This window comes from Corella eumyota, chromosome 5, assembly GCF_963082875.1.
Source record: "Corella eumyota chromosome 5, kaCorEumy4.1, whole genome shotgun sequence".
Taxonomy (NCBI): Eukaryota; Metazoa; Chordata; class Ascidiacea; order Phlebobranchia; family Corellidae; genus Corella; species Corella eumyota.
Genome location: NC_137494.1, coordinates 3,500,159 through 3,511,760, shown reverse-complemented (window position 1 = coordinate 3,511,760; position 11,602 = coordinate 3,500,159). Strand labels below are relative to the sequence as shown.

The window sequence follows — 11,602 nt, the reverse complement described above, 5'->3', positions numbered from 1 at the left end:
GAAAAAAATGTCTCGTAAGTTTTACTTTAAATTTTTTAACTTTAAAAACTCAGTTAAATAAACCCCAAAAGTTTATTGATTAATTAAATTAAAAAAAACTGCCTTAAATAAAAACAGTGTTTAAAAATTCAACGCGAAATGCAATAAAATTTGCATATAAGATGCATAGGCCTACACGCAAATTTGTGTATCGATAAGTAGACGAAATTTTGCTGTTCTGAATCGTAAAAAGATTTAAACTTGGCCCTTTTTTTAAAAAACTGTTATTTTACCAAATACTTACAGATAGTAAGGTTCGTTGATCGGTTATTTTAACTTGATAAAAAAATAATTTTCGGGGTTTAGTTTAACAAAAAAAAAACAAATAAAGGGAGTTATTAGACTGACTTATCTTGTTTTGTCGTTAAACTGACGAGAAACGCTTACGTTTAAAATAAAACTTAATATTTTTTCAGGTGCGTTTCAAAATTTGGTCGCGTAGTACGAACAGCCTGCGTTAACTGGACCGAAAGAATAACACATTGCTCCAACCTTAAAAGACCTTACGTCGACGTCCGATGCCCCAGTACCTGCAAATCAATGTGCCGAAAAAGAGCACGTGGAAAGGCAACCAGAGTCCATGACGTAACGTATGGCATCGCTTTGAAAAGTAGAACCAACAAAAAGGTTTACAAAGATATAACCGTCGCTTGTTATTGCTGGTAAATCAAAACTAAATTAAAAATATCCTACTTATTTAAACAAAATATATATATATATTGAATTTAAACATTATTTATTTAAATTATTGTAGTATTTATATTTAATAATAGCCTTGTCATAATATGTAAAAGTTAAAAAATTGGGTTCAATATAACTTCGATGTTTCTTCCCTATTGTTATTATTATTCATTATGTTTTTTTGTAATTATTTTAATATTGATGCTTATTGTTAATTTATTATTATTGCACTTATACGGGATATGCAAATTGTAAATAAAATGCTAATAGAGTGTATAAAACTATAATTACCATTTCTATTAAAATAACATAAAACAGGGAAATTAAATACAGTTAAACATAGGCTAAATAATGATGATAGCAGTTATCGAAGACAAGAAGGAAAATACATAATTGCCTTAATTTAAAAAAGCAATTGAACTTTACAGCATAGAAATACTAATAATTTTTCAATTAAAATATTTTTTAACAAGAACAATAAAAACTGAAAGTACATTTCATCAATAATTTTACAAAAAAATACATTTTTCTTTAAATACTTTACCCGTTGGGGTAAAAAATTAATATGACAACTTTTTTAATTTTATTTCTTTATATATATTTATCCTCGATGTGGAAAGGTCGAATACACGACCTAAACATAGAGTAACATCAGTTACTCCAACCCAGTCTTGAGTTGCCTTTAGCAGTTTGGGATATTAGATAGATTATAATTGCCTGGTAATTATGCTGCTGAATAAGTTATGGCTTAGCAGGAGTTTACACCATTTATAGCACCTTACTCAGTGGCGCTACAGCATGAGAGCAGTGGGGATTAAACACACGACCTCATGGTGGTGTAGAAAATGTTCTTACCACTACACCATGCTGCTGGTATTTTTAACATTTTTGTCTTGGAAATAATCAGTTTGACTTTAAAACGAAATTAAAATATTAATCAATTGTTTGTTGCTTTGCTCTTCTACTTCCAAATGGTGTTGATTTAACTGGAGGCTGAGTCATTTTACTACAAATACAAATAAACGGCTCCGACAATAGTTTTCTGTTAAAAATATTTGTCTCAAAAAGTCTAACTTTTTCCTTCGCAGCCCAGTTTTGAATTTGTGCCGAATCAACTTTTCGTTTTTCATTTAAATCCGATTTGTTGCCAACAACAACAACAGTTATTTCTTTTCGTTCTCTGACTTTGTCGATTTCTTTTTTGATAATTTCAACATATTTAAAAGACTCTTGATCAGTAATATCATAGACAAGAACAAATCCATCACCATAGTGGTAATAATGCTTTGGAAATGTAGCCAGGTTTTTTAAATCCCTTCCAGGCGTGTCTTGTATACGGACAGTTTCTTTAACGCCGCGGTCGGTATCAATTTGTGCCAAATAAATATCTTCTATTGTTGTATAAGGCGTGTTGCAGTAATTTTCACCGTAAATTAAACGCTCGAGAATGGAGGTTTTACCGGTTCCGTTTGCACCAATTACGACTAGTTTCGTTATTTTACCCATTTTGAATACTTTAATAAACTTAAATTGTTTTTGAAGTGTTGCTTTTGTATATAAACTAATTTAATAACGATTTTACGAAAACTTTTCGAAAATGAATTGTTTACATTTTTTAAGTAAGAGTTGTAACTGAAACAGGTAACTACGTTTATGGTGACGTTAAATTTCAATAAATTTATCCTCAAAATTAAATTAATTTTTATAAATGTTATATAAAGACCTAAAAAGTATTGACTAAAGGCAAACTTAAAGACAAAACCAAACTCAATAGCATAAATTTTATTTTTTTGTTTTTAAACGAGTACAAACAAAGAAATAGAAGAGTTTGGTACTTTAGTAGTTCACCAAAATTCATTTTGATTACTGAAATTGTGTTTTCTGCCACTATTAAACCCTCTGTTGTTAAAACCACCCCTGTCTCCAAATCCACGAAATCCTCTCTAAACAGAAATTGTTTTTAGTAAAATAACTTCAAAAAAAATATCGAATACTGAGCTTACCTGAGAGCCTCTGTAACCCCTATAGCCTTCACCCCTTCCCTGCATGTTGTAACCCCCTCTGTTGTTGTTGTATCCTCCCCTATTGTCCTGATAACCTCCATAGTTACCCTGGTAACCTCTGCTTCCTCGGGAACCTCCATTTCCACGAAATGTTTTATTTGGTGGAGGTCTGCTTCTATCATTATGAAAACTAAAATAAAATTAAAATTTAGAAATGTTCGTTTTTAAAGTCAAAATCATTCAAAAAATCAAGTTTTAAATCATAAAATAATTTTATGCCATAACGAATTTCAATCTAAATTGTACCTGTTTAAAGCATCTTCAGGTTTAATTTTGTTGCCAGCCGCAAAAACATTTGAAATATTCGTGATAAGATCCAACAACTTAACATCATGTTCAGATGGAGAAATGATTGATTCAGGATTCGTTGTACTTCTTACAACTACCTCTTGAATTGCTGACCTTATTGATATTATGTTGGCTGCAGTTTGAAAATCCATTTTAAGTAGTATCCTGAAAATTTATTAACAAATTTAAAAAAAAAAAGTAAAAAAAAAAGATTAATTTAACTTACCAGTCATTTATTTTAACATGGTTGTTATTAGCAACAGCTGAACAGGAAGTGAACAGTAAAAGTTGAAGGGGGGTGATCATAGACATTTGTTTGGCACTTATTGCTCTTGTGCGTATCTAAAATAAGTTTAAAATTTTTAGTTATCAAATAAATAAATAAATAAACAAAGTAAACAGTAAATTAGTTTTCGTAATGATATATTTAAACGTGTACTATTATTTATAAAAAAGAAAAAAAAATTATTCACCTTTTCACCGAACACAAAAAATGGGGAGGGAAAAATACATCCTTTGTTTCCGAAAGGACAATTGACTGAACTTTTATGAATTAAAGCTGGTTTAGTTTCACATAAAACCTTTCTTTTTTCTTTGTAAATACAAATATTCGGGTACAGACCAATACAGAGTAAAGATAAAGCTACATCCAGTTTACTGTCTGAACCTTGGTTGTGAAATTGTTGAAATTGTAAACTTTCTTCAGGAAAACCCTAAAAAATCAAACGAAAACTCAAATTTTAAATTAAAAATTGTCAATTATAAAATCTAAGTCTATCCACCTTCAGTGTTTTATACAAAATTTAAATAGAACTTTATAACTTGATGTTACATTACCTCGTTGATGAGAATTTGTTTAAGTTGATTTTTAGCTTCCCAAGTCACCTTCAAAGTTTGTGAATTAATTTGTTTCATTTCACAAAATCTTTCCGCATTTTCCTCACCATTCATTCTTGATAAAAATGTGCGAACAATAAAAAATAATAAAAAATGCTAAAAAAAAGAAAAAAAAAATTTTAAATTTCTTTTTACCTTGCGTCCTCCCACGCTTTAAAACACATGAGAAGAGCAACATGATCACTGAACCTCTCTCCTGAGAAAGATCTATGTTTCCATGACAACCGTTTTCCCCACATTTCAAAAGGTTCGCTGAAGCAAGATGCAGCAGCTATCGTACACATAGCATCACCAATACTAAAACACAGAAGTTTTTTTATTATATTTTATTGTAAAGTAAAGAGCAAGTTAAAATAAATTTGTTGCATTTTCGTCAAAGTTAAATTTCACTTAAATCTGTTTTATAAATTTATCTATTTTTCTTAAGGTAAGACCAAAGTATATATATAAACACAGGTAGTTTAACTGATTCAACCAAATTGTTACTTCATTTTTCCCATTTATGGAGGCCAAAATGGGTCTTAGAAATGCATTACAAGCATAGAAAAAAAACATGAATATTTTGATTTACGAAAATTTCTAACACGGGCACCTGAAAATTTAACCAGAATTCTATTATACTAATATTTTAACACTTTTATATGCAAAATTTTTTATTAAAAATAGAAAATTGTATTTTCTCAAAAAATTGTCGCATGCCCCGAGTATTATTTAAGTTTGTCCCTAATTTCCATTCATACAACAATGTGTTTTAGGACGTAGTATATTTTTTCTTTTTTACTTTTATTTTCATTATATATCTATTTAATAACAACATCGCACAAAAAAAAATGCATGTAAAAATGTCAAAATATTAGTAAAATGGAATTCTGGTGAAATTTTTAGATTTCTACATAAGGAATTTTCGTAAAATGAAATATTTGTGTTTTTTCCTATACCTGTAAAGCAAGACCCATTTCGTTTTTCTAATTTTACTTCCGGTCATGTGATAAACTACTTGTTTTTATATATATACTTTGGGTAAGACTGCCAATTTGTGACATTACCCTTTACAGTATTAAGTAACCTTTGTTATTAAGATATTGACTCTAAATATTATCAAGATATTGACTCTAGAAATGTTTGACTTACTAAAAACTACATCCAAGTATAATCATTTTTCCCAGTCTTGGTTCAAGTGGCAACTTGGCAAGAATTCGACCAAGTTTAGTGAGTTCATTATTTTCATCCAAAGCTTTAATACGATGAAGTAATTTCTCTGCTTCTGTAACTGCATCAGAAGGTGGTGGTTCCAACGCCTAAACATAACCAGAAATATTAAATTAATTTAAATAAGAGTTTATAAATTTTAAAACATGCCTAATTAAAAATACCTACCAAATTTTTAATTTGATTTTTTTAGTCACACCTTAGCCTAAAAAGACCAATTTTAAAGTTATTTTCAAAATCAAAAAAATGTTAAACATTTTACCTTGGACAAAAATGTTTTAATGTTACCCAGCCTAAGAAGTTTAATGCTTAAAGATATTTCATGGAGTGGAGTTCTCAATATTTCTGCCTTGGAATGTGAGTCCAACCTAAACAATACACAAAAAAATTATTAAAAAAGGGAAAAAACAGTTTCTTTGTCACGTTATTCTTTTACTTCAAATTTTCTTACATTAAATGTCTTGCTCTGCTGCAAAGATAAAAACAGAACCCGGGTCTGACTCTTCCCGCTCTTCCCTTCCTCTGCTCCAAGTTACTCTGAGATGCCCACACGGTGGCATAGTTTGTCATGTTGTTGTGAGAAGTGAACATCTTCATTTTAACTCTGAAAAAAATCAAGTTATTTTGGGGTCCCAAAAACACAATTATTTTAACGTTTTTACTTTAATATTTTTAGTAGGTTTAACCATTAAATTTTATTTACTTGCATGAATCAATCACAAAAACAACGTCGTTGATCGTAATACTCGATTCTGCAATGTTGGTTGACAATATTACCTAAAAATTAAAAAAATTATTTACAGTTTGTTTTATGCTTAAGAATTAAAATTTATAAATTTTTAAAAAGTGTTAAAAAAATTATTATTCCAACTTTAACTTTAAATGTGTATATTATTTATAATATTTTTTAACAAAATTGCTGTTACCTTGGTAACACCAGGAGGTACAGGTTGAAAAACTTTACGTTGATCTTCTCTCGGTATTTGGGAATGAAGTGGTAATATTTTGTATGTATTTCCACCTAAAAAAATTAGAAATAAAAATATTTAATAAAAAGTTCAATAAATTTTATATATTTTTTAGGTAAGTTTATCCTCAAAGTAAGATAAGGCTGACTTCATGGCCTAAACAAAATAAAATGTGCTACAACATTGATGCAGTAGGAGTTAAACCTATGTCTTTATGTAATGTGTTTTAACTACTACAATTTATCACCAGCTCTTACCAAACACACGATGTTTTTGTAAATGTTTCATGAGCGAAAATATCAAATTCCAGCCAGGAAGAAATACCAGGATTGCTCCATTCACATTTAACCCTGTTTAACATTCAATGCACACATAATATTAATTTTTTTTGTATATATCCTCGATGTCGGAAAGTCAATACGCGACCGTGAACAGAGAGTAACAACTGTTACCCCAACCAAGTCTCGAGTTGCCTGTGACAGATTGGGATATTATAGATTATAACTGTCCGATAATAATACAGCTGAATAAGTGCTGGCTCAGCAGGAATTCATACCAATTATAGCGCCTTACTCGAGGGCACTACAGCATGAGAGCAGTGGGGATTGAACCCATGACCTCAAGGTAGCATAGCAAGTGTTCTTACACTGCACCACACTGCCGGTTTAATAACAACTAAAACAAAAATTTTTATTTACAAATTGATATTGATAATTACAAAAAAATTATTAAACTGTAAACACTCACCTTTAATATATTTGAGTAAAGCTTCAATTATTTCAAAACTTGTTTCTCTTTCACTTAACTGCGCCATCGTGCGTCGAGTCATGGGTGAATATTTTTCATCAACCTCCAAGTTCATGTTTTCCTAAAAAAATAATTTTTAAAAAAAATTAAAAAAAAAATTTATGAGATTTTTTATCCTTAACTAAATATCACTAAACTCACGTTGTCTTCATCATCCTTATTATTTTTTTCTTTTTTCTCTTTCTTGTTCATCCCCGGTTGTGATTGAAACTTTAACATCTCCACACAGTCTTCCAAGAAATATTCTAAATGAAAAGAAGAAATTTAACAACTATGCAAAAAATGCAACATTTCAAATTTATCTGAAATTTTGTTAGTAAAATCCCCTTAAAAAAAGTTTTTTTTATTTTCAAATACCAAAAAAATGTAGTGTTGAAATATATGAAAATTCTCATATTCCCACCTTTTACTGGATGAGTTCTGCCATGAACTTCTAATATCGGACAATTATTAAAATATTTACTGAATATTGATGTGTCAATTGTGGCTGACATTAAAATAATTCTTATATCAGGAAATGTCTCAACAACATCTCGTAATACTACTAACAAGAAATCAGTCTGTAACATAAAAATATTGAATATTAAACATTTTTTATGATTTTTGCAAAACTGTTTATACTAATTTTTAGTTTTTATAGTTAAGATTAATATTTTTTAACAAAATCATTAAAAAAAAAATTAAGATTGAAAAGCAAAATATGCAGAAGAAAATGTTACAAAAAACAACGGTTTATTTAAAATTAGAAAATGCCAAATATAAGTTTAACAACTTTACATTAATATCTCTTTCATGAATTTCATCAACAACAACATGAGAAATTCCCCTTAGACCATTTGTTAATTTTCTTAACAAAACTCCTGTATTAGAACAAAATATTAGATTCACAAAAACTAAGATTTACAAAATTTAATAATTTTATTTTATTGCTTTTTAAATTTATCCTTCATCTTAAACAGTATTCAAACAAAAAATAAAGCTATTAACCTACCAACAGTACAGAAGAGTATTCCAGCATGGGGCCTTGGTAATACAGATTCAAACCTCACACTGTAACCCGCCATTCCACCCAATTGTTCACCCCGCTCTTTAAGTCAATAAATTATATTTTATAAGAAAAATTTTTTATTGCAATATCTAATTAAACCAAAAGCCTATTGCATATGCAAAATCACCAATTAAAATTGGTTTAAAGTCAATCTTCTAAAGGCAAGTAAGTAAATTATTAAAATGAATAAAGATCCAACCTTCTGCAACTCTTTCAGCCACACTAATAGCGCTAATTCTTCGAGGTTGTGTTACAACAATATTGCAATTACTTGCTTGATTTGATTCAATAAATGCATCTAAGATATATTGAGGGACCTGTTATATAACAAAAAATTAAATTTTAAACATGTTAAAAATGGATTTATACAGAATTTAATATAATAAATGGTATAATTTTAATTCTCAAGGCAATTATGTATAATAACTTGTTTAAAAAATTAACATCATATTGGAAAACGTAAGATTAGACGAAGATTAGACGATATTTATATTGTTAATGAACAAGAAAAAATAAACAAATCTTTAAAAAGAAGAATTTTGAAAATCCACCTGTGTAGTCTTTCCACACCCTGTTTGCCCTTTTACAATAATCACATTATTTTCTTTAATTAATCTCAACAACTTCTCTTTGTAATCCACTATCGGAAGATAATTTCTTTCCTCTAACATCTAAAAAAAAATTTTATAATTTGAACGCAAAATATATTTTATAAAAAAAAGATTTTTAATGTGTAAGATGTTTATTGAGAAAAAATGTAAAACTAAAATACGTACTGCCTGATATGTGAAATTGTTTCCAACGTTGTAATCATAAGAGGCTTTCAAATCTGCATTAATTTGTTCAGGTGTATACTTAAATATAAAAAAAATAAAAATTTCATAATTAAACTTAAAATTTATGTATATTCATGAAATGAATATTTAACATTTATTTCATAAATAATTTATGCATATATTATTTTATTTTTTATTTTTAAGCCCTTTTGAAAACAAAACAAAACTTACATAAGCTAAAGGCCCTTCATCAATGTTACAACTTGTCCAGGGGTTCCAATTAACTTGTGGAGGAGACCACGGTATCACATTACTAATAGATTTCACATTATTATTTGACAACTCTGTATTTTCAGGCACAAGATTGAAAGGTGTTGATATAACTTTTGGTGGAAACACTGGTTTTAAGTTGTGTAGTTCTACGAGTTCTTGAATTTGTGATTGAAGTTCTGGAGTAATTGTGACCTCATAAGGTTCAACCTAACAGAGGAATATATTTTTGCAAAAATAACAAATTTTTTTTTGCATTTTTAATGTCCATAAATTAAACATGCAAAATTCAAATATTAAATAAACCATGCATAAATGGAGCTTATTGTCCAATAAGCTTTATTATATATAGGCAAACTCCAAACAACCACATAAAATCTATATAAAACATAAATATTATTTTTATACCCTTGTTACAAATTTTTTAGATGTTTTGCGAAAACAACTTTATCAGTACCTCGTCGATTGGTTTCTTTTTAGTGACTCCTGTATATGGTTCAATAACATGTAAGTGAAATAATTGTCGAACTATTGATAAAGCAGCAGATTGTGATGCATTTTTCTTATTTGAACCACTGACGCTAGCATGTAAAGCTGTTAAAATAAATAAGTGAGAAAAAAAATGATAGAAAAAACTTCAAATCAAAAATGACTAAAAATTCCAATTTTTTTTTTTCCCGCAAAATTAAACCCTTGGTCTTACAAAAAATATTTACATTACACATAACAAAACTTACTTTTGTTCAGCCTTCTTACGTATACTGCTAGGTCGGCAATGTAACTTCTATAAAACAAAGTTTAATTTTTAAAACTTAACCAAACCTTACTTAATTAGTAATTGATATTTGAAAAGTTTTAAAAATTTACTTGTGCAAAAATATTATGTATATAAATTAAAATTCATACTTTTACATAAAAAATTGAAAAAATTCAGATAAATAAGAATACATCATACCTTTATACATTTCATTTCAGCTTGATTATTAAAAGGCAAAATGAAATTAAATCCAAAATTAAAACATTGTCAATTGATTTCTAACAAATTGATAGGACCAAAATATTACTCTACGTAACAAAATTGATCCTGTATATTTTAGGGTTAATTTTTTATTTTTGCAATTCTAATTAGTTGACAATATGATTTCTATGGCAAAATAAAAAATCCATAATGTCATTTTATAAAAATAACAACTGACAATATTTCAAATCTTGATTTAATTTCACCTTGCCCAATTTTATAAACCTGTTATGTTCTGAGCCAGTTTGTGTATATTTATAATCAGAATTAATTTTCTCTTTTTGGAAGAATTCGTGAAGTCTTCCCTTAGCATTATCTACTGTCCAATTTCCATGCAATTCAGAGTTAATATCAATTGTTTCTGAAGCAAAAGTCTAAAAAAAACAAATTAAAATAAAGGTAAAAGCTCGATAAAAAAAATAATAAACAATTAGGAACAATAGGAAAACCAATTTATAAAATAATTTTACCTCATTTTCTTCTATTCTTCTCTTCTTCTCATAATCTTCATAAAATCCTCCTCTCTCTAAAGACCCAGATCTCTTGTTTCTAAAATATAAATTCACTTACTACTGTAACTATTAAAACTATTAAATTATTATTTTTTAACTTTAATTCACCTAATACTGTTACTAGCATATAAAAACATGTTTTAACTGAAATTTTTTTTGTTTTAGCTATAAGTTAGTTTCATAAAAATCGAAAATTTTACTAAATTATTTAAATTTTTTAGTAGTTTAAATTATAAATGTAACAACTTACAAATTAGATGAAGAAATATTTGCAGAATTTTCAAACTCAAGTTTAAGATGAGGAGGGAGAGCACCATCAGGAAGTTTTCCTTCTATTAGATTGCTTCCAAAATTCTCGTTTGAATTTATAGATGGTGGGTTGGTCTGAGCCTAAAAAAATTAAAATTAATAAAAAATTATTTTTTAAAGGCAAATTTTTTTAAAATAGATTTTATTTTTTTAACTTACATTTTTAGCCGGTAATTCATCTGCGTTCATTTTTCCAGTTCTAACAAGATAATTAGCAAAATCATAAGCAGCATTAGATTGTGCATCTTTTTTGGATGTGGAATTTCCTATACCAACATATGGTATACTGTTCACTCTTACCTATACAAAATATTACAAGCAATATTTATCAATTTATAATATTAAACAAGTTTTGAAAAATAAAAAAAATGTTTTAAGATGGTAAATGTATATATGATGTTTGTTAATGTCGAATTTAAAATAAAAATTAAAGACCGTTTAATATTGTTATTAAATACTAATACATTTAACTGAATGTACTTTGAATTAAATATAAATCTTACTTCACACATAAACTTGGGTCTCATTTTATTCCCGCTTGGTTGAAAATCATAACTTGGAGTTAACTTTTGTTTTCCCAGCCATGCATACAAAAACCCTTTTATTTCATTCATAATAAACTATTATACCTACAAAAATATATCAATTGAATGTTATAAAATTTTAATCAACGTAAATTTTAAAAGTACAGTGTTCTAAAAACTAAAAAGACTTATG

The 11,602-nt window shown here is 27.9% G+C and overlaps 2 protein-coding genes across 2 annotated transcripts; both read right to left on the bottom strand.

Annotated features, from left to right (window-relative positions):
• Positions 1-1,016: 1,016 nt before the first annotated feature.
• Positions 1,017-2,313, bottom strand: LOC145752372 (NF-kappa-B inhibitor-interacting Ras-like protein 2). Its single transcript, XM_082568647.1, has one exon. It carries the CDS (start codon positions 2,224-2,226, stop codon positions 1,654-1,656), a length of 573 nt encoding a protein of 190 aa, XP_082424773.1. The 5' UTR covers positions 2,227-2,313; the 3' UTR covers positions 1,017-1,653.
• Positions 2,314-2,554: 241 nt separating this feature from the next.
• Positions 2,555-11,516, bottom strand: LOC145753644 (ATP-dependent RNA helicase A-like). Its single transcript, XM_082570055.1, has 29 exons — positions 11,389-11,516; positions 11,045-11,185; positions 10,827-10,966; positions 10,535-10,613; positions 10,290-10,438; positions 9,784-9,830; positions 9,504-9,640; positions 9,008-9,256; positions 8,777-8,854; positions 8,552-8,671; positions 8,200-8,317; positions 7,944-8,039; positions 7,730-7,812; positions 7,356-7,512; positions 7,094-7,197; positions 6,893-7,013; positions 6,403-6,495; positions 6,104-6,198; positions 5,881-5,954; positions 5,629-5,781; positions 5,440-5,545; positions 5,100-5,266; positions 4,104-4,265; positions 3,909-4,023; positions 3,545-3,784; positions 3,298-3,413; positions 3,030-3,236; positions 2,724-2,913; positions 2,555-2,663 (listed from the first exon to the last, which is right to left on the bottom strand). Exons 1-29 carry the CDS (start codon positions 11,497-11,499, stop codon positions 2,565-2,567), a joined length of 3,747 nt encoding a protein of 1,248 aa, XP_082426181.1. The 5' UTR covers positions 11,500-11,516; the 3' UTR covers positions 2,555-2,564.
• Positions 11,517-11,602: the final 86 nt, after the last annotated feature.

What these genes read in the sequence shown, in the direction of transcription:
- LOC145752372 (XM_082568647.1), bottom strand. Translation starts at nt 2,226, where the DNA reads ATGGGTAAAATAACGAAACTAGTCGTAATTGGTGCAAACGGAACCGGT.
- LOC145753644 (XM_082570055.1), bottom strand. Translation starts at nt 11,499, where the DNA reads ATGAATGAAATAAAAGGGTTTTTGTATGCATGGCTGGGAAAACAAAAG. An exon ending in GGTGTGGAAAGACTACACAG is followed by an intron (nt 8,318 to 8,551) that starts GTGGATTTTCAA and finishes GTTATATAACAG; the next exon opens with GTCCCTCAATATATCTTAGA. An exon ending in AACAAATTCTCATCAACGAG is followed by an intron (nt 3,785 to 3,908) that starts GTAATGTAACAT and finishes TTGATTTTTTAG; the next exon opens with GGTTTTCCTGAAGAAAGTTT.